The 23,395-nt window shown below is 50.4% G+C and overlaps 1 protein-coding gene across 1 annotated transcript in view; it reads left to right on the top strand.

The window, feature by feature from the left end:
• Window positions 1-22,307, top strand: part of Cacng4 (calcium voltage-gated channel auxiliary subunit gamma 4) — a 60,741-nt gene extending 38,434 nt beyond the window's left edge. The window contains exons 2-4 of the mRNA XM_021212578.2: window positions 12,844-12,927; window positions 17,979-18,119; window positions 19,536-22,307. Of these exons, the coding sequence (XP_021068237.1) occupies window positions 12,844-12,927; window positions 17,979-18,119; window positions 19,536-20,074 (764 nt within the window). The 3' untranslated portion in view covers window positions 20,075-22,307. The remainder of the gene's footprint in view (window positions 1-12,843; window positions 12,928-17,978; window positions 18,120-19,535) is intronic.
• The last annotated feature ends 1,088 nt before the right edge of the window (window positions 22,308-23,395 follow it).

Here is a 23,395-nt window from a genome sequence, read left to right as displayed (position 1 = left end):
CCCCTCCTCTTCCTCCCCCTCCTCTTCCTCCCCCTCCTCCTCCTCTTCCTCCTCCACCTCTTCCTCATGACATTGGGATAAAAAAACAGCATTTCTGGCCTCAGTGCCCCGGCCTCGGCCAAGTACCTCCGTCTTGGGTTCTCTGAGGCCCTGGACTCTCCTGTAAAGACTTCTCCTTTCCTTCATCACCATTTAGGAACTGACAATAGAAAGCTCCAAAAGAAAGAGCAGAGGCCACCTGTGCCTTAATCTCTCTCATCAATGATTTTTACTACAGCAGAAATACCAGGGATGTGGAAAGCAGCCGGCTCCATAGCGGGCCACCTGCTGGAGTTAACAGTCTAACGCGAGTGGTCCTGTTAGAGGACAGCCATCCACCACAGTGTGGAAAGCCATCTTGTCTCCCTTCCATTGCTTGGGAATGGTAAGGGCAGGGAGGGCTAGGATGGAGATAAATAAGTACACTTCCTGCTCCAGAGCCCATCTCGAACAGGGCATGTATCACTTGTGAACAGTCCAAACCTGCCTGCCCCCCATGGTCATGTACCCGATGAAAGAAGAACAAGTATAATGAGAAGACTCAGCTACATCTCCAAGAACCCATTGCCTAGAAAATAGCAAGGGCTTGGGACACAGAAATGGCATGGAGACAGTGATTATTTAATGGGGTCTCAAAAGTGTCACTAAAGGCCAAGAATCTAGGAAGAGTGCAGCCCAGCCCGCTGCTTCTCAGAGCCTGGTATTTCCCTGTAGGAACCCCAGGAAAGGTTTCCCAGCAGCCTGCCTCGCTGCCACTGGAGAGCAGCCAACCCGCAGGAGACCAGAACATGCCAATTGGGAAATCACAGGCATTAGAGAGTTTCTTTGGAGATGGGCGTGGAAGTGGAAGGATTATCAGGGGGACCTCTGAGTGAGGAGCAAGGCAGGATGCAGAGCCTAGAAGGATACAGTCTGGGGTTCAGGTTTGTTGACTGGCATGCCCAGTCACTGTACCCTCTCCCAAATCTATGTTCCAAGTTAAACGATGCCCCTGCCCCCCCCCCCCAGATCTTGCATTGACACCACTGCAGTACCTCAGAATTTGATCTTGTTTAGAGATAGTCCTTAGAAAGGTTCCCAGTGGTCTGAGGGACTGGCGAGATGGCTCAGCTGGTAAAGGTGCTTGCTGCCGTTGCTGACGACCTGCGTTTGATCCGCAAAACACGTGCATGCACAGTGGAAAGGGAGAACTGACTCCCAAAAGCTGTCGTTCGACTTCTAGCCATGTACTGTAGCTTGTACCCACACGCACACGATGAGCAGAACCACAGTGTTCAGTATGTGCTGCCTGCGTAGAAAGGCCTGGTGGACTGGGATCAAATCCCAGGTAGGTAGGTTGGTAGGTAGGTAGGTAGGTAGCTGCAAAGCGTAGTGGCCATCCTGTCTACCCTGGGATCAGTATGAAGGCTGTGTTGATAAAACATGGGTGCTTCAAACAGGGCCTAGCATATATACATTGGTGCTAAGTGATGTCAAGTGTTTCACTCCTAAAAAAAATACTGTCATGAGGAAACTCTGCCACCACCTCCTGCCACTCAGCTCTGCTGAAGCCACCCAGCCTCTCAGATCTTGACTTGAGCCACAGAGTCCCAGATTGCGCCTGACTGGGGTGACGTAAGGCATGGAAACCTTTGCTCAGGGCTGCTGTGCTGTTTCTTCGCTGCCCACTGGGAGTGGGATGGAAGCTAGCCCGTTGGGGAACAGCTCTAGGAAGCCGTGGCAGTGGAGAGGCACAGGGGCAGGGGACTCAGGATGCCCTGCTCGGGATAAAGACTTGGGCCGTTTGACCTGTGTAGCAGAGCTGTGAGCCACATTGCCACCCCATCACGGTGCTCCACCAGTGAACTCTCTAATTTGGACTAATTTGGAGATTGCCGAAGTAGGAAATGTTTGCAAAATTCATCAGATGTAAAGCTTGCGGTTGATAAAATGACTCAGACACAGGTGGCAGGATGTTGAGCCAGGTGTGGTGGTCTTTGTCCTTGCCTTGACTGGTCTGGGCATTCTCTACCTATGCTTGTGTCCTCTGTGCGTGCATGTGCGTGTGTGTGTGTGTGTGTGTGTGTGTGTGTGTGTATGTGTGTGTGTACGCGCACGCGTGTGTGTAACAGGATAACCTGTATCATTCCTTAGGCACCATCCATCTTCCTCCCGCCTCCTTTCTACATACATGTGTGTAGTATGGGGGGGGGTGTTCACACGTATATGTGTATACATGTAAACAGGTACATGTTAAGGCCTAAGGCCAATGTTGATTCATCTTCTTCTCTGTTCACTAAGGCAGACCTCTGGGTCAGACCCAGAGCTCACAGATAGGGCTGGTCTCAAATAGCCAGCTTACGTTGAGATCTTCTATCTCTGCCTTCCAGTGCTGGGCTTACAGACCCATCCAGCATTTGTGTGGGCTCTGAGAGTCCAGAATCGGGTCCTCACGCTCGCACAAAAAGCACTTCAACCACTGAGCCCTCTCCCTAGCCTGCATCCACTTTTTTGTTTAAAGACAGGGCTCGGTGATTTGGGTAGACTGGCTGCCCAGCAAGCTCCAGAGATCCTCATCTCACCTCCACAGTGCTGGGATTACCAGCTGTGCCACCATGCCCAGCTTTTTACATAGGTACTGGGGATCAAACTCAGGTCCTCTGGCTCGAAAAGGCATCATCCCAAGATTGCACGTTTTGAGAGGGTGTCTCCCTGTATAGCCCAGGCTGGTCTTGAACTCACAACCTTCATGCCTCAACCTCCAGAATGCTGGGCTCACAGTCTATGCCTCTGCACCTGGCTAAGTCCTCTCCTGTATACAGCGATGCAGCTGGACAGACTTATGGAGCACAGTGTGGTGTTCTGATGCATACACACAGTGGTTACATTTGGGTGTTTGGAATTTCCACCACACACACACTCTTACTGTTTGTTTGGCATGACATCTGAGGCTCTTTTTCAGTCTTCCAGCCTTGACTCTGGAAGGTGAGAGCCTCTGCAAGAGCCTTTCCCTGGATTTGGCCTCTCTGCCACCATCCAGCCCTGAATTCAGCATCAATTTCTAGACAATAGTCAACTGCTAAAACCCTCCTTTGTCTGCTGCTGCCTGCCAGTCTCCTTGTCCATGCCAAGTGTAAAATGATATGGATGGGTGTTTATTTTATCTTCTTGGGTTTCAATTCATCCTCACGGCAGGAGGTCTGTAGGAGTACCTCCTCTCCAGCACCTAGCAGTGTGCTTGGTAATCTTTACACACTCTGCAGAAATACAGCTGAGGAGGCTGGGGCATGGCTCAGAGGAGTAACTCACTTGCCACACAAGCATGAGTACCTGAGCTCGGATACTAGCACCCACATAAAGATCCAGAGGTGGCCGAGTGGGTGCGTATGACCCCAGAGCTGCTGGGAGACAGACACAAGAGGGTCTGAGACATGATGGCTCTAGGCCTAGCTCCAAGTTCAGTAAGAAACCTGCCTCAGGGAACAAGGCAAAGAAGGACACCAAATGTCATCCTCTGGCCTGTGTGCATGCATAAGGGTAGGTGCCTACACACACCTTCAAATATATACATATATACACTGCACATACATATACCTTCAAATATACCACATATATACACTGCACACACACATACCTTCAAATATAACACATATATACATACACACACACATATATATATTTTGAGTATATATAACTTTGAGTATATCACATATATACATTGCACATGCACCTTAGAATATACCACATATATACACTGTGCACACACATTTTTAATATATCGCATATATACACTATGTACACACATACATACACATACCTTTGAATATACCACATATATGTACTGTGCACACACATACACACCTTTGAATATACCACATAATACATACATACACATGCATACATATACACACACACCTTTGGATATATCACATATATACATACATACACACACACCACAGCTAAGGAATGAGTGAATGAATGAATGAGTGAGTGGATGATGAACAAGCTAAGGAAAATAGCATTGAGGAATGGATAAGATGAAGGAACGAATGCGTGTTGAAGAGGGGTGAACGAATGGCTTGTGAATGAACAGACACGTCCACAGAGCACCATCCTCTACTAACCTCTTCCACACCCCATTTACACTGAGCTCTTTGAGCAACTCAACCCTGCCCCACCCTCCCTGGCAAATATGAAGCCAACTTTCATCCCAAGACTTAGACACTGTCCGTTCCCTTAAGCTAGCCTGGTACCCATGCTGCCCATCCTCCCTGCAAATGGAAGCAACTTCAGGGTAGTGGGGTAGAGCACTGGACAAGGAGCCAAGAGTCAGTAAAGAGATGCACATGGACTCATGCAGTTTCTCTACCAAGCACACAGCTGGCCTCCCTCTCCTCTCCAGCTTTCCAACATCTGATAAAATGTGTATACAACTGCCTAGTGGCTCCACCCTTGGTCCTCTGTAGTGGGCTTGTACAGGAACATCTTTAGACCTCTCCAAGGCACCTCCCTCCATCTCCAAAGGAGCCTTGGTATAGAGATGTCACAGACTGGTGCACAGAATCCACACGGCACCTCAGCTTTGGCCTAAACCCAAGCCCAGCCTTGTCTACAAGTAGCATACATCCTAAAGTTGGCCACCCTAGAGGACAAGACCTGAAGAAGTAGGAAGCCCTGGTGCCAACTTCCCAGAAGCCATTTAGAATGGACCCCAGAACCAGTGCCCAAGGGACACAGACTGGAAATGTTTCTCCACCTGCTCCCATCCCGTCCTCCCCTACTCACAGTTTACTGGGTGGGTAAGTAGGGTTGCCTACAGAGCTGTTCCCCCAGGCAAGCTAAACATGGCTGTGAGCAAAAGGCAAGAAATAATTGGTGTGGCTGAGTCTCAGGTTGGACAGGGGACATAGGCACGAGGCTGACGACTGCAGCAGATATGAGGTGGGCTAGAGGGTGTCTGTATGCTCCCAATAGACGCTCCTAGCTGCCGTTAATGCTTGAGGGGCTCCAGTGGTATACAGCTGGGGACAGCTATGCAGGAGATAATGGATTTCGTGGATGATCACTGTTGTTAAGATAGCAGCTGGCATTCTGTTCCCTGAGATTCCCTTAATTAGAATGGCTGCTAAGTTGCCTCTCACCAAGGCTGGTGTCAGGTGCCAACATCCTTCAAATGACTCAGAGAGTGACTAACTACCCAGCTTTTGTACTGAAAGTTGTGTCTCTGGAATCCCTTGAGTCCATGGGATGGGTCACCCAGGCTCTCTGTGATGGCATAACCCTGAGGTATGACCTTCTGAAGGATCATGGAGGACAGGCTGCCCCATGCCACTGTGAGCACACATGCAAACACACATACACTCACACACATGCACACCCCTATACACACTCATAGACTCTCACACAGAAAGACATACTATACATACATACACACACAAACACTCTCTCTCTCTCTCTCTCTCACACACACACACACACACACACACACACCTACTCACACACACTCACATACACATACACTCACAAAGACACACACACGCACTCCTGCCACCACCACAGTTCTTGCCTGGTTCACCAGCTTCCACAGCCAGGGGCATCTGTGGTCATTTCAAATATGCCTCCATCACCATGTCCTCTTACAATGAAAGGATCTAGTCTCTTAAATGAGCTTTTGTCGTTTGTTTACTGGCACAGCAGAAAGTTCAGGAAACACAAAGGAGTTCACAAACTTAGCTCCCTCATTATCCTACCACCCAGAAATGTAATGGTGGACATATCTTAGGATATAGATACTTACTATGTTGGTATGTATGTATGTATGTATGTATGTATGTATGTATGTATGTATGTATGTGCATATTGTGTATATACATGTATATATGTGTGTATGTGCATATTGTGTATATACATGTATGTATGTGCATATTGTGTACATGTATGTATATATGTATGTATGTACACATACATACATGCACACCTCTTCAGGAAAAGTGACTCGTGGTGGAAGGAGATGAGTGGATGCCTGTGTACACAATGACATGTATGTGCATCAGGAAGCCATGGACTTCAAGCAGGAGCAGTCCCTCTGTCCCTTTCCTGAGTTTGACAGAGGAAGACATGACTCAGCTGGGGCCACATGACTCACAAACTCTTTTTTACCTCAGTAGCTCCCTGATCTTCTAGAGGTCCACTGTGTTGATGTGAGCACCCTGCTCCTAGTGCCTCTGTATTCTTGTAGTGGGGTCAGTCCAGGGTCCTGCAATGAACCACGCACTAAAAAGAGCCTCGGCGTCACTGAGCCGACAGCCCGGCAGCATTCCGTCTTGCTGGAAAAGAACCGTTTCTCTCATCAGCCATTAATTTTTCTCCCTGTTAAGTGCCTCAAGCCAATGCTAACAAAATTAAACTCGACAGAGATAAATGTGAGGCCCCCAGGCCTGAAAGTGTTGAGCTCCATGTAAACAGGTAACTCTTGTGGAAGAAATTCCCAGGGAAACTGAGGCATCAGGAATGTTAGATCCCACTAATGGAGCAAGGGGTCTGGAGAAGGACAATACAGCCTAGATGTTGATTTGTTTGTTTTGAGACAGGGTCTCACTAGGTAGCCTTGGCTGGCCTGAACTTGATATATAGACTAGGCTGTGTGTGTGTGTGTGTGTGTGTGTGTGTGTGTGTGTGTGTGTGTGTTCGCTCACATGGGCACACACATGTGTAAATGGGTGCATGTGTGGAGGTCAACTTTGGGTCACTATGCTCCAGGACATGGAGTTGCCCCAGCTGTCCATGACAGGGAGGGGGAGGGGGGAATGAAGAAGGCTCTTGGAGCCACCGTGAAAAATAATAACTAGAGAAGTCTGACCAAACAGGACACTTAGGAGAAAATATCTTAAATTGTTAGCTTTGAGGTCAGGGAGTAATCTCTTTCTCTTTTTGGTCAATAGGGGCAAAACCCTGCTCCATCGCCCACTCCCTCCTTAGACAGTGATGGGGTAGAATGGATTGTAGTGGATCTAGCTGCCCACCTGTGAACTAGGGTAGGCCCCCACAAAACCCTGAATGACCTCCTCATAGCTTGACGCTCTTTTAAAACAAGGATCTGCTATATTGGAACTCCAGAATGCCCCCCAGCGGCCCAGCTCTTAAAGCTTGGTCCCCAGTCTGTGTCTCTGTTGGGAGGCAGTGGGGTCCTTAAGAGGTGGGGCTGGTTAAAACGAGTTTGGTTAATTGGGGGTGGGCCCATGTAGAGAGGGAGACCTTGGCTCCTTTTTCTTTGCTCCCAGCCACCATGAAGTAAATTCGGCCTCACAGCTTCCGTCTCTTCTCAGGATGTCCCCTGTCCTACACCACAGGCTCAAAGGACCTCAGATTGGAGCCCTGACTGTGAGTTAGAACGAGTCTTTCCCCTTGCCATTGGTCGTCTCCTGTGTCACGTCACAGTGGTGGAAAGTTGACTGGCATAGGCACCTTCGTAGCTACTGCAGGTTAGGCTGCAGGAAGCCCCTGAGGGCAGCAAAGATTAACCACGATGATACCCATCTCTCTAATCTATGCCAGTCTCTCTAGGTGTGTGAGGAAGCAGGGAGAAGGGAAAGGAAGGGGGAGGGAGCAGAGGGGCAGAGAGGACCAGAAAAGCGACCATGGAGTACATGCCTTGAGACTCCCTCTTAATCATTATCCCACAGATGGTAGGACCCACCGTGTATGAACAGAACCCCCTCAAGCAATAACTCATAGATTTAGACATGCAGACATTCCTGCAGCCACTGCAGATAAATGTGCTTAAGAGTGAGCCACTGGGGAGAGAATCCAGCTGCTAAAATGCTATCGAAGCATAAATTCCTGAGTTCAATCCCCAACCTCCAGGTAAAAAAGTGAAGAGTGTTGACAGGGACCTGCAGAGCCAGGCCTGGAGAAGCAGAGCTCTCCAGAGGCCAGCCAGCCTAGGCTACTTGTCACCTTCCAGGTTAGTGGGAGACCCCGCCTCAAAAAGCAAGGTCAGTAGTCCCTGAGGAAGGACACCCAAAGTTGACGTCTGGTCTCCGTTCATGCACACATGTAGTCCTTTACACACACGTGTGCCCACGTGCACATGCGCGCACACACACACACACACACACACACACACACACACGATGAGTTAACACACTATGGATGTTGCTTGGTGTCAGGGCACTTGCTTAACCCACAAGGCTTTGTGCTCCAATCCCAGCACTTTAAACACAAAGTCATGGGCCTGGCCTGATGGCGCCGATTCCTGCACTTGGGAGGCAGAGACAAGGGTTCAAAGCCAGCCTAGTCTACCTCGTAAGATCAGGCCAGCCAAGGCTTCATAGTGAGACCCTATCTCAAAACAAACGGAAACAGAGGCTACGAAAACTGATAGATCTTGTTTACGAGTCTATCTAAAATAACTTAAGGACATGGGCCACAGTTCAGTGACGGAGCACTGGCTTAGCAAGTTCGAAGCCCTAGGCTCCATCCCCAGGGCCATAAAAAATCAACTCATAAGTTTAGTTAAATAATTTTCTAGCTGTAGCATGGGGAACAGTGAAATACATTGGAAGGATGCTTGGAGCAGATGTCTCTGTGCAAGGCGAGCCTGGTCTGCAGAGTGAGTTCCAGGACAGTCTCTTAACACTAAGGGTGTTCCTGTCATGTGACCCAACAATTGCACCCCTGAGCCATTTCAGAAGGACAATAAACATTCCCCCCCCCCAGGCCTGAACATGAACACCCACAGCAGGGTTGTCAGAAACAGCAGACCTCCTTCATAGGTCATGATTTAGCAGAGGATGTGATTCCAAACTGTGGAACACTGCCCAGCCATGGAAGTCACAGGCCACCAACACACAAACAGGAGATAATCTCAGAACTGTGTCGAGTACAAAAAGCCACCCCCTAAAGGTTGCTGTGCCATACAGTCCTCGGGTTGACATTTTAAAGGGCAAAGCTGCCACAACTGAGAACCCCATGGTGATTGCTGTGGGTTCAGGAGAGACTGGGGTAGACCAGATGGAGGGTGTGGCTGAAAACGAAAGGCACCTGGAGGTGATCCTTGTGATGGGAGGTTCTGGATCACACTGATATGAGGTCAGTGTCACCACCCTGGATGTGACAGTGTGCTAGGTTTCTCAGGTGTTCCTAGGAAGCCAAGTGAAGGTACATCCCATGACATATTATTTCTTCCTCTTTATGTATGTGTGCATATGGTTGTACATGTGTGTGCTCACCAGCACCAGCATGTGTAGAGGCCAGAAGTTGTCTTTGAAATGGCTCTTATTTTATTATCATGCTTATTTGTGTGTGCACACATGTGTGTGTGCTTGCGTATATGGGTGCCTGTGTTCACGTGTGGGTGCACATGTATATGTATGTGTACACATGTGTATGTGTGGGTGCACATATATATATGCATGTGTGTGTTCATGCTTATGGGTACACATGTATGTATGTGTGGGTGCACATGTATATGTGTGGGTGAATGTGTGTGGGTACACATGCATGTTTGGGTAAACATGTATGTATGTGCAAATACACATGTATATATGTGTGTCTGTTTTCATGTGTATGGGTGCACATGTATGGGTGGACATGTTTATGTGTGTGCACATATATGTGTGCACCTGAGTTCAGTCCTCTCTCATTGTTCTTCACCTTATGTATTGAGGCAGTCTCTAGCTGAAGCCAGATCTCACTGTTTGAGCTATCTTTTTTTTTTAATTTATTATATGTGTGTACACTGTTGCTGACTTCAGACACTCCGTAAGAGGGCATCAGATTCGTTACAGATGGTTGTGAGCCACCATGTGGTTGCTGGGATTTGAACTCAGGACCTTTGGAAGAGCAGTTGGTGCTCTTAACCACTGAGCCATCTCACCAGCCCCTGTTTGAGCTATCTTAAGTAACCAACTTGCTCTGAACTCCCTGTATCTTATTAGTGGTGAACCCCACCAACCCCCAAGCACACCGTGGGGTTATAAACACACACCACCCTGGGGTTACAGGCACACCACCCTGGGGTTACAGGCAGGCCTCCTTGCCCATCAGACTTTGTCACCCTTCCATGGGATTTGAACTCCAGTCCTCACACTTGCCTGCTACCTCACATTTTGAGGTTTCTCACTGAACCTGGAGCTTTCTGATTGGCTAGACTTTGCTGGTTGGCGGTGTGCCCAGGATCTCTTTGCCCACCTCCCCACCCTGCACTGTGAGGTTACAGAATACTACCATACCAGGCCTTGTACCCTGGTGCTAGGGACTCAGACTCGGTCCTCATGCTTGAGTGGCAAGCACTGTACCCACAGAACCATCTCCCAAGTCCCTCTCATTATGCCTTACATGGCCATGTGAACCTATAGTAATTCAAAATAAGGTGCTTTTTTTTTTTTTAAGAGGCAGAGGGGTCCAGGAGTAGAATATGTACTTAGTATGAGCAAGGACTTGGGATCAATTTGCAGCACCCCTTAAAACTAGGGGAGACCCCTACCTGTATGCATGTGGGTGGGAGGGAGTGGGGAGATGGTCCACAGAGACCAGTCAGCTGCAAGGTTGTCGAGCTGAAGCAATTGTTTTCTTCTTTTTCAACCTCTTATTATTTGACTTGTTCCAACAAGCATGTGTGACTTGGTGATTTTCTTTAGACCTGCGAAGTGGCAAAAAAAAAAAAAAAAAAAAAAAGAAGAAGGAGGAGGAGGAGGAGGAGGAGGAGGAGGAGGAAAGGAAGGGAGGAAGGAAGAAAAGAAAGAAGTGTTGGGGGTGGGCAGGGCCAGAAAACTCTGCTCACCCCACTCCTTTAAAGGCTGGTTCTGGGTCTGTGGGAACATTTTTTTTAATCTGGTGGGGGACAGGTCCTAGGAATGAGGTTTTGGCTGACCCACTGGGGTCTACCTACCGCAGCCATCCTGGGCCCAGCCCATTCTGGTAGTCCTTCTCCTTCACTGACTCCTGCATTTGCTCGCTGACTCAGCCACTCAGGGACACATGAAGTAGAAGAAAGGCAGAGCTCTGGGCCCAGCAGCGAATCTCCCTGACACATCCCCAGAGGGCAAGAACCACCTCAGTGCCTCGCCGGTATCATCTGTAGTTCTAAGGGACCTGAGAACTGAGATGAGAGATGAGAACTGAGGTTATCACCACTGCGTAGGCAAGGGAACTCAAGGTTCCCACAGAAAACACACCCCACCCAAGATACCTCCTCTGAGACTCTCATCTGTCTCTTGCACCTCTGACCAGGGGTCTGGGGAAGCATGACTGCTCCTGTGCACACGGGTCTTTGGAGCAGCAGCAAAGGGGAGGAGGAGGGGGAGGAGGAGGAGGAGGAGGAGGAGGAGGAAGAAGATCTTGGAGGGGGGCAGCTGGTCAGCAGCTCGTGTGTCGACAGGTAGGAGAGGGACAAGCTCCCAACTTAGCACGGAGACCTTAGTGGGACACACGGGAAGACAGATGTGCCCCTGGCACACTGCCAGCTTCCAGTACTGTCCCCACCCACTGTGAGGCCAGGCTGGACTGCTGGAAGCCAGCAGGATGCTTGGCAACAGCTTCAAGAGAAGAACTGGCTACAGCTGGGAATAGACCAGCGCTGACCAGTTAAGGGGTTGGGGAGGAAGAGCGCTGGCCATGGGCTGCTGGAGTCATGTGGTTGAGTAGGCGTGAGGAGTTAGCAGGCACAGGCACATAGTGGCATGGCCTCCCCCTCCCCCATGTGACTCCCTCTCTGCTGGTGTGTTTAGTGATGGGCATTCTCAGGCCGTTAGGCAACAGATGATTGGGAGAAAATGGATGGAAGATTCTGGATGGGAGACCTGTCCTGTCCTTGAGTTACTAAATAAATCAGGAATTCTGCTTTTCTACAACGTGAAGACCACGTCTCCAAGTGGAGAGGAGAAATCCAGACAGGAGATAGTTGTACCCTTCTGGAAGTTTCTTGGCTCTCTACCTTCAATTGGAATAAGGGAGTCTTAGTCAGGGTTTGTATTCCTGCACAAAACATCACAACCAAGAAGCAAGTTGGGGAGGAAAGCATTTATTCAGCTTACATTTCCACATTGCTGTTCATCACCAAAGGAAGTCAAGACTGGAACCCAAGCAGGTCAGGAAGCAGGAGCTGATGCAGAGGCCATGGAGGGATTTTACTTACTGGCTTGTTTCCCCTGGCTTGCTTAGCTTGCTTTCTTATAGAACCCAGGACTACCAGCCCAGGGATGACACCACTCACAATGGGCCCCCCTCCACATTAATCACTAATTGAGAAAATGCCTTATAGCTGGATCTCATGGAGGCGGTTTCTCAAGGGAGGCTCCTTTCTCTGTGATAACTGCAGCTTTTGTCTAGTAGACTCACAAAACCAGCCAGTACAGAGGGAATTAGAATCTGAGTCCATTCTAGCACTTGCAGGGAGGAATTCACTCCATTCTCTATAAGCACCACCCGACCTGTACCTCTGGGAGTCTGACTGAAAGGCCCTCTGCCCCTTCTTGAGGAACAAATTCCTGCTCATTTTTCAGGCAGCAACCCTAGAATCCCCTTGGGTCTGGGGGTCCTGCCCGCTGTTTGGGGCCTTTTGTCCTGACTGTGAGGTGTGTTGTTTCACCCTTGAGGGTGTCGAGGCGTAACCAGAAATGATACAGCTCTGATTGAGGCTCATCCCAGTGTGCAAGACCTCTGGGTGTGTGTGCGTCCCCAAGGGACACTACGCAGTGGGGACTTCAGACGCACCCTCTCTTCTCTCTGCCCCTGTGACCTGCCCAGAGCTTCCATGTCTGGAATGAATGGTTGTCTGAACCCACGGGGACATTCACAGCCTGCGCCTCCCCTTGTTTCCTCCAGGCATCTATAGAGGGCACTGCTTCCGGATCAACCACTTCCCAGAGGACAACGATTATGACCACGACAGCTCCGAGTACCTCCTCCGTGAGTGACAAGTACCTCAGCTGCTTTGTATGAGGAGGGGAGAGGAAGGGAGGGGCTAGAGAGGTGAGCCCTGTGGGCTTGGCCCCCCAGTTCTTCGCCCTGGGGGTTTTCGAGCGTTTTTGATTTAGCAGTCCTGAGCTCAGAGGGTGGGCTTAGTGCAAGAGTGGCCTGGCACACTGTGTGTTTGAGGGTAGGCACAGTGGATCAAGGGCCAAGGCCCACAAACACTGAGGCCCGAGCCATTAGGAACAGCTTCCGAGGACCACTGGTAGAGCAAGCGAAGTTAAGGGTAGGAACTTCCACTGGAGATGTAGCTCAATTGGTAGAGGGCTTGCCTAGTGTGTACGGGGCTCTGTTTCCATCCCCAGCCAGTACAGCTTAAGCCCAGCTTGGTGACACAGGCTGTCATCTCAGCACTCCAGAAGTGTGGAGGGAGGTTCCGGAATTCAAGATCATCTCTTGCTACATAATAAATTTGAGCCTAGACCGAATCTAGAGACCCCGTCTCCAATTTTACAAAAAGAAAAGGTACGAGCTCTCTGCTAATTATTGCTCAGACTAATAATATCAGCGCTCATGAGGTAGAGGCAGGAGGACCAGGAGGCCGAGATTGTCCTCTGCTGTGTAGTGACTTTGAGGCCAGCCTGAGCTCTGTAAGGACCAGTCCTGAAAAAAGCTAAAAAGTTCTGCCCAGGGCACACCTTCCTGAGGGGTGGGGCATCTGAGGCGCACTGTGTAGGGATTGCCTCACCAGGCTGCTTCTGTGGACGCATCTTTGTCAGTTAAGAAGCCGAAGGGGGGGATCAGAAGACTCAACTAGCCCAGATTCCAGGGAGCTCCCAGAGACTGAGCCACAAATCAGGGGCATACAGATATTACTGTGGGAGGAGGGGGCTGGGAGGGGAGACTGGAATGTAAGTAAGTAAAATAATTAAAATTAAAAAAATAAAATAAAGGATCCTACAGTTGGTGATGAAGCTAACAGGGCCTCCTCTGACAGGTGACCCTAAGTCCCTTCAGCCCCAACTTACGTAGCCACGGCCTCTGCCTATGGACTGCCCTTAAGCCCTTGTTCCCATATGATCCTGTGACTGAGTTATGCCTCCCCATTGGTACCCACACCATATGCTGAACCCCAAAGGATGGACTGCCCCTGCTCCTAAAGTCTGTCCAGAGTTCATCCATGGACCTCTGGACCCCTCACCTGGAGAAGGGAGGAAGCCACAGGCAGGGACAATGGGGACAAGACACAGAGAGGGGCTAGAAATGGGTGCTAGGCTTTCTGTGTCATTCCCTCCTCCCCATCAGCCAGAAGACACAAAGCTGTTCCTTGCAGCACCCTGGGGCTCAGGCCCAGCCTCACACATAGAGAATCAATACCAGTGTGTCCTTAGAGAGAGCATAATTCACCGCGCACCTGATTATGGGTCTTTTTCTTTTCCTCTACAAGAAAGGATTTGGATCATGAGTCATCGGATGAAGTAGAGCAGTGTGCGGTTCCCATGGAGCTGAGGCCATGTGAGGCGGCTCCAGCCAGGCCCAGAACCTGAAATAATATGGCCAGAGCCCTGCCTCCAACCCACCTCCCTATCTTCTCCCCTGTTGCCTTCCTGTCCTCTGATTCGACAGACTGGAGGCCAACACTCTATGTGGTAAATGAGGTCCCCTTAAGGTGGCCATAGATGAAGGAGATTGCACACTGCAAAACTAAAAAAAAAAAAAAATGCCGCTGCATAAATTACGGTGTGAGTGGCATCTTTCCAGTTCTGTGAAGCAGAGCTCACGAGAGGGAGCTGGAAGGACAGAGGGACCCTTAGGCAAGAATACAGCAGCTTCTTCATTTTGCAGCTCGGCAGAGGGAAGCCTTGGGGATTGTCTCCATCGGTGATACTGTCCTCCAAGCCTTGATGGTTTGGTCCATTCAGTCTGCCTCCTGGGGTCCAGGATGGAATAGAGAAGGACAGAGTAGGGGTCTGAAGCTTTGGCCCTGATGCCACGGGTCCTCCCACCAGCAGTGTCCCCTGGGTACCCAGCGGTCTGGGAGTGCCTCAGAGTGATAGTGTTTATATGGCAGTTGTCTCTCCCACAAAGGATGTGATCTCAAATGTACAAGATGGCCAGGTTCATAACAAGCTAATGTGTGTCCATCAGTGGCTATAGAGATAGATCCCTGAAAACTGATTTCCACCTTCTACCAGGACACAGGGAAACCTGGAGCCAGCTGCATACCAACTCTGAGACCTGTGACGGTCATGGTCCCTGTGGCCACAGGGCCTGAGTCTTCCAGGCTACCCTGATTCCCAGTATTCAGCCCTTTAGTCTATGTGTAGAGGATCCCTGGAAAGAGGTCTCCGGCGGCTCATAAGATGATGTCATCTATCTCTTCATCCATTCAATGGACCTCTGTCACGGGCTTATCACCATCCTAAGTAGTGGGATACAAGGACATGGAAACAGCTCTGGCCCTCGTGTGGTGTCAGAGTACAGGAGTCTGAAGAGCACAGAAGGTTCTGTGGCAGCCTAAGGCCTTTGAGACAGCAGTCCAGCAGGCCCTCAGTCTTACCTCAGAAAGTTCAAGAAACAAGTCAACTCTGAGCCTCACATTCCTATGAGAGGCTGGACATGAATTTTGAGTTGCATTGGGTACTTGGATACCTCCGAGCATCGCACACTGACAGCTTGGGATCTAAAGGAGTCAACACCTCACACTCTTCAGAGAGTCTCTTTCTCGGGTGTGTCTTGTCCCCATCGTCCCTGCCTGTCTTGCTCCAGGCCTGCCACCTCCCTCCTAGGTTCAGGATTTCCAGTTAGATGGCTGACGCCTGTGCCAAGCCACAGTTCTGGTGTCCGGGCAACTGTGAGTCCACAGTGGGGCTTAGAGTAAGTTACAAGGCAGTGATCATCCTCCAGATATATATCATCCCCCCATGGCTGGATGTGGTCACTGGGGCATGGCTGGCTCCAGCTTCTCAGAGTCTGTGTGGCAAGACACTGGAGCATCTGAGTCCACGTAGCAAGAGACACGTGCTGGCAGGACTCACCTGGACGGGTGTCTCTGAGCCACAGGGCTCCAGTGTTCCCTCTGGACCATCTGGCTGGTCTGCCGAAGGCAGGGCAGGGTTGGTGATGTGAGTCTGGCCATCTTGGCTCAGAGGCACGTTTGAGAAGCACACAGGAAGCCACCTCCCAGAACCCTGCGACTACAAGAAAGCTAAGAGGAGTCGGGGAGGAAGTGGCAGAGAGAGGCGTTTCATTTAATGCCCCCACACAATCCCTTCTCTGTGGAGCAGGGGCTCACACTGTGGGTGTACAAAACGGAGACAAACACCGCCTTCAGAGGCTGCAAGGCCCCAAGCCAGTCAGCTGGCTCAGGAGGGGCCCCTGCCCCGTGTTTCCTGACTCACAGTCCTCTAAAGCACTGCGAAGGCCCACGCAACCAGATTTCTCTAGGGCTGCGAGAACACAGAGGAGGCCAAGCTCTGAGCATCTCCCATGATTCTGTTCCCTTCCTCTGACCTTGTCATCTACCCAGATGCTCAGGGTGAGGACCAGAAGCCTACTGTGTGCTTTGATGGGCATTCATTTCCTAGGGGCCGGGGGGGGGGGTAGCTGTAACAAACTATCATGAACCACATAACTGAAAACAACAGAAATTGAGCCCTGGGTGCATTCAGAATGGTCTCATCTTAAGGCCCCTAAGGTCCCTAAACACATATGTAATACTTTTTCCCATAGGCAACCATATCCACAGGGAAAAGACACGTTCAACCATTCCAGCTTGATATCACTACTGTGGCCAAGTTATGAAAAGGTGCCTCAGGCGGTCACCGAACTTCCTGGCCCTGCCTCCAACCCTTGGTCAGGGGCAGAACAAGGAAGGATTCAGGCATGGTTCTGCTGGCTAGTGTGATGGACAGCATCTTATTGTGCCCTGCCCTGCCACCTCTTCTGTGACTCACACACATTGTAAGCTTGCACATCTTCCTGTGTCACCAGCCCCAGCAGTGACTTGCTGAACAGAACTAGCCACTTTGAAAGTGCATATTGCAGCCAGTCTTGTGCTAATCACCCCACAAGGACAAAACCAGGCACAGCACAGTGGCCCCCACAAATTCATGGCTTTAATTTCTGAGCTTTTAGCCAACAGCAATTTAAACTTATGAAATGGAAAATGCCAGAAATAAAGAACCCATAGGTTTTTAAATTAACTTTTGTTACAGTGTTGCAGACTTCCCATTTTATTATTAGCTGCGATAGTCACTTTCAATACTTGATTTGTCAATTAGATTTTATCATAGTGGACTGGCAAGATGGCTGTGGGTAAAGGCACTTGCCATGTATATGAGCCTGGTGACCTAAGCTTGATCACGGTCACAGAACTCACACAAAGTCGGAAGGACTAACTTCACAGACCTGTCCTCTGATGTCCACACCCGGGCTGTGGCACGTGCGTCCACACAACAGCAACATTAAATGAAAATGTAAAAACATTAGCTTTGTCCTGAGAAAACAGGGTCCTTCTAGGAATCACGACTTAGAATGCACCGCTTACCGATGAGGAGGGAGCTGAACTACTGAAGCCATTTTTCACAAGTGGGGAAAGTAAGTCTTTGAAGAGAGAAGTGATTTAGCTAAGAACACAGAGTGTGTGACAGAGCAGGTCTCACACCTCGTCCCACCTAATAGGCTAAAGCCTGTTTCTCCAACCACTGATCAGAGCTGGCTTTAGAGCACTCCCCAGCCTTCTGATGCTCCTATGGGACCATTCAGGAGAGAGCTTAGTGGACTGTGAGCTGTGGTGTCAATGTGATCCCTCTAGTCTGAAGGAAATGCGACCCACACTCAAGAAGAGTCCTGGCAACCTGCAGGCAGGTGTGATAATGGGTCAATTGGCTTCTGTGAAAGTAAAGAGCCAACCTAGAGCCATTTTTTTGCCCAGGTCCAGCAGCAGGACTCCTGGGAGAGATGCCTATGACCGTGGCGGGGAGGGGGAGACGGGAGGTGCTGGTTGTACTCACTCCTGTGTCTGCTTTGTTCCCTCCCTGGCCTAGGCATTGTGCGAGCCTCCAGTGTCTTTCCCATCCTCAGCACCATTCTACTCCTGCTCGGAGGGCTCTGCATCGGCGCTGGGAGGATCTACAGCCGCAAGAACAATATTGTTCTCAGTGCGGGAATCCTCTTTGTGGCGGCAGGTATGCGGGGGGGGGGGGGGACCCTCCAGACAGGAGCTGAGGCTGTAGCGGAGCGCCTGAACACGTGGTCTCCGATGGCAGGAGTGCACATCCTGGTGGGAGGGCAGTCTGAAATCCCAGCGTGGGGTTAACTTGAAGAGGCCAGATGATGTGTAGGACCGGGGCAGGGATGAGGTTTTTGTTTGAGGAGATGACAGCGTTACAAATGGGTTTTCACACATCGCAAAGGGTCACACACATTGTCCGTGCACTGAACACCACCGGAATCCTAACGTCCTTTGGAGAGGTTAATTTGATGGTGTTTGAAATTGCACCTCATATCAAAAAGTCAGGTGTGTAAAATACAACCCAGACAACAGGGTACTGGGTGCTTTTCAAACCTCTAACAGGGTCAGGAGCTGGCTGGCCTGGATATGAAGGAAGAACGTGTCGCCTCAGGGATGCCAAGACCCATGGGAGTTTGCTCTGTTTTGGGACTGAAAAAGGAAAGACAGAGAATAGCATCCATTTCTTAGCAGAGATGTGTATTGGCTGTTCCAGGCTATCTAGAGATGAGTTCAAGTATATCAGGGAGTTGAGTGGGTTACAGGTAAATGCTGCAGTACTCTAAGGAAGGTGATCATCACAGATTTTGGGTTCTGCTGAGAGTTGTATCACTCACGAACACCCACGGGTGACTGGACATAGAGGGAGAAACTAGCTACCAAGCTGGCTGTGGTGGTGCACGGCTCTAATCCCAGTACCTGGGAGGTAGAGGCAAAAGAGTTCCAGACTGGGAGAGATGGCTCACTGGTTAAGGATACTGGCCGCTCCTATAGAGGACTGGAGTTCTATTCCCAGTACACACATCGCAGCTCAAAACCATCCGTAACTCCAGTTCTAGGGAATCTGATGCCCACCTCTTCCTGCCTTTTCAGGCAAACAAGTGGTGCCAAGACATACAGGTAAAACACCCATACACATGCACATAAAATAAGTGTTTTAAATAGAAGATCAGGAGTTCAAAGACATCCTCAGACACCTAGGCGTGTCTGAGCCAGCCTGGGCTACATGAGGCCCTCTCCAAAGGAAAGAGAGAGAAGGAAAAAAGGAGAGAGGGAGGGATGGAAAAAGGGTAGAAAGAATAAAGAATTAGTTACCGAGCCGGCTGAGGTAGTGTGTGCTTGTAATCCTCCAGTACTTGGGAGGTGGATGATTAATTGGAAATTCTAGGTCATCTTCAGTTACATAAACACAGGGCAAGCCTGGGCTACATTAGATGCTGTCTCAAAAAATAAAAATAGATCGATGATCATAATACATAAATATTCTTTGAGGAGAAGACTGGCCACCATCCTACGTTCAGCCTGTTCTCCATTCTCTTCTTCCTGCTGTGAGTCTAACCTCCATCACTCTCCCTGCCCCGCTTTCTTCCAGGTCTCAGTAATATCATCGGTATCATCGTCTACATTTCCAGCAACACGGGCGACCCCAGTGACAAACGTGACGAAGACAAAAAGAACCATTACAACTACGGCTGGTCTTTTTACTTTGGAGCCCTGTCGTTCATTGTGGCGGAGACCGTGGGCGTCCTGGCTGTAAACATTTACATTGAGAAAAATAAAGAGTTGAGGTTTAAGACCAAACGGGAATTCCTTAAGGCCTCTTCCTCCTCTCCTTACGCCAGGATGCCAAGCTACAGGTACCGGCGACGGCGGTCCAGGTCCAGTTCAAGGTCCACGGAGGCCTCACCCTCCAGGGATGCATCTCCCGTGGGCCTGAAGATCACCGGAGCCATTCCCATGGGTGAGCTGTCCATGTACACGCTATCCAGAGAACCCCTTAAGGTGACCACAGCTGCGAGCTACAGTCCGGACCAGGATGCTGGCTTCCTGCAGATGCATGACTTCTTCCAACAGGACCTAAAGGAGGGTTTCCACGTCAGCATGCTGAACCGGCGGACGACTCCCGTGTGACCTGCCCACCCCTCTCGGCACAGGCCAACCCCCGAGGTGGCTGCTTTTGTGTGACACAGAACAGGGTGACCCTTAAGATTATAGACTGGACTGGAGCTGACTGCAATCCTCCCTGGCCTCCAGAAGACGCCATGGGCTAGCTCAGAGTGAGGGAAGTCGGGAGATCAGAATCAGGGATAAGGTAGAAACAGAAGGCTGACGTTCTCCCAAGACAGGCTGCCCTGCTGCCCTCTGGGTTTTGGAACTTCTCAAGAGGCCCAAGAATTTTCAAGAAGCCGCATCAGTCTGCCTGCCAGATGTCAAATGCATCCCCCTCGCTGGGCGCTGGGCCACAGCGAGGCTTCTCCCAGGCACTGGGACCTCTGGGCTCTCATCGACTGTTTCCTGCCCAGAAATTCCTGTGTCCTGGAGCCCGACAGGAGCCTAAGCTCATTCCATCCCCCTCTGTGTCTCCCTCAGCCTCTGTCTGGCCCCTGGTGGAGCTGGTGGTTGTAAAGATCATCCATTCTGAAGAGAAAGCTCTATAGCTAACTGGTGCTTCGACCTCGAGCTGTCCTGGGGGCCTGCTTCTCTCTGCCTCAGGAGATCAGGAAACCAGGGCAAATTTAGAGGCTCTGCTGGCTTTCCTACCTGCTTCTGGAAGTTTCCGCTGAGCTCGGAAAGCACAGGACATAATGACTAATCTTGGAGGTCTGAGGTGAGCGTTTTTCACGGGTCTGAGGGACGGTGGGTATGTGGCCTTTGGTTCTGTCCTTCCACACTGGCCCGAGGAGCCACTGTCCCCTGAGCAGAAGAAGAAGAGGGCCCTGCTGGGGCACAGAGCCATACTCCCACTTCCAACCTGGTACATCTGAAACAGATGTACAAGCTTAAGGACAAGAAAGGGAAACCTGAGAGTGAGCAGAGACAAGGAAGAGCGAGCATCATTTTCTGAGTGGTTGTGAGTGGTGGCATGCTGAAGAGCATCGTCAGAAGAGCAAGCTGTACTCACCTCTTTGTCCATCTCCCCCCAACTCCTGCCATTATAATTTATTCTGCCCACACCAGGACTCTGTGAGCATTTGACCCAAGGGGCCATGCTGGGCTTTCTATCTTTGCCTGAATCAAAAGATGTGTTCTGTGTCCTACTGTTTGTCCACCCTACCCTCTTTCTCTTGAGGTGGACGGAAAACAAAACAAAACAACCAGACGATTGTGTTCAGGTTCGAAAGAACTCTCCAGAAAGTGAAACTCACCCTCTTTTCTATAACACACGTGCTTTCTAAGGATCAGTCGTTTCTTACTTTTTGAGACTTCTTAACCCACTTTTGAACAGTAGTCATCCGTGACCCCGGTAACTGTCTCACTTAGAAGTGACAACAAGCCAATTCTTACCTCAGTCACCTGCTCATGGAGCCCCATCCCCACTCCCACCCCTTAGGCTAACTCGGAGTTCAGACGCAGGTCCATCAGTCCTTTCCTGCCCCTGCCCCACCACCAGAAGGAGACAACCCATATCCTAGCTCCAGCCAGTTGCCTACGAGCTGGTGAGCTGAGACGTGAGCATGCCAAGAACCATGCCCTCCTGACCAGGTTGGCTCCAAGCATGTGCTGCAAATGAGCACCAATGTCAAGACATGTGTGGTCCGTCCCTGCTGCAGGCCCTCTCCCTGCCTACCTACCCACCCATCCTCCCCTCTCCTCTACCACCATTATTACATCTAATGAGGCTGAAGGAAACCCCAGCCCCCAGGGAGACCCAGGAGCTGTCTGATGTCTCTTCTGGCAATAGAGCAGCAGCCTGTGGTAAAACTTCCACGCAAGCCACCACCATCCCAACTGTGGTCCCAGAAGGGTCCATGATTCCACCTAAGAAAGCTGCGTTCCCATGACTCCTACCTCTTGTCCGGTTCCAGGCAGAGTGCACAGGCCCACTCCAGGGACCAAGAAGGAGATAGGAAGAAGAGAGACAGGGGTAGAACCCAGGGAGAAGACTTCAGTGGTCCCAGCCCTTGCAGCCTTTCTCCCGCTGACTGCTGGCCTCATTCTGGAGACCCTGGCCTCCAGCCTTGCCCTCCCAGTGGGACAAAGGGAGCAGAACTGGACCCTGCTGCTGACAGGCTCAGGTCTGGCTCCCTCTCTGAAGGGACATGTGACATGAACCCACCCTTCTTCTGTCCCAACCCCTCCCCAGTGTGTTTCACCAGTTAAGCCCCTGTGACTCTGTACCCATCAATGGTTTGGGATTGTTAGTTCTGTCTTTTTCTTTTTTAATGAAATAAAAGCATTTTTAAAATGTTCTATTCTTGATGTGGGGAGGTGAGGGCCGTGCTCCTTTGAGGGCCTTATGGGTGTCTAGTGTCCCAGGTGTAGGTCTTATGTGGGGCACCCAAGAGAAAGAGGGTGAGGGGGTGAGAGTAGACACCATGTGAACAAGACTGAGGTCTCTGTCTTGAATCTGAGGACTGGTCTCTGTTTAATCTGAAGGTGCTTTGCCATTGCAATGCTTTACCGTGGATAAGCTGGGAGCAGCTGAGCTAATGATGGGACTTAGCAAAGCCCTGAATTCCCCGGGGCATGGCAACTGGTAGCTCAGGATTCCCAGGGACACATTTTTCCTAGGTATCCTTATAAGACGGTAAGAAAGGGGGCTGGGTAACCGGGACAGAGAATTTAGGTGGCCTGGACAAAGATATGCCATCAACAGAACTCAGTCTCCGCCCTTCCCTGGGATCAGGATGCAAGAGACCTTCTTGAAGGAGACACTAGCTGAGAAAAATGGCCAGCAGGCTTCCCTTTGCTGGTAAAGCATTGAACAGTCTCTGCGCCCCGCCCCCCATACACACACACATACAACACAGTCAGGGCAGCCAGCTGCCACTGCCCCTGCACAGGGAGGGGTAGGGTAAGAGAGAGAGAAGCGCCAGGTTGACCCATCCACCCAAGCTATACTTGGCAGATTGCACAGGCTCTGACAACTGCCATGAGTCACCAGCTTCTCCCTCGAGTGGCCTTTGCTGAGTATCAGAGGCGTGAAGAAAGATTATTAGTGATTTCCCTTAGTTCTGCCCACCTCACTATCCCATGGCACCATTCCTGTCTCGTAGGACTATGATCCGGAATTTTCTTCCCGAGTGATGGGCTGGCTCTGCTGGTCTCTCTCAAACCATGCTCTCCTCCCTTCTTCAAAGACTTCTTGCATTCTGGTCCCAGGGAAGGGCACCAAGCTAAGGACTGAGATCTGTTGTCCCCATACCTCTGCCCTCTCCCAGCCTGTCTGAACTCTGTCCTGGTTTCTTATCCCTCTTTCAAACACATGTCCCTGAGTATGCTGAGCCATCG

Source organism: Mus pahari, chromosome 14 (assembly GCF_900095145.1).
Source record: "Mus pahari chromosome 14, PAHARI_EIJ_v1.1, whole genome shotgun sequence".
NCBI lineage: Eukaryota > Metazoa > Chordata > Mammalia > Rodentia > Muridae > Mus > Mus pahari.
Note: the sequence above shows the minus strand (reverse complement) of the source record. Positions and strands in the feature narration are given on the sequence as shown.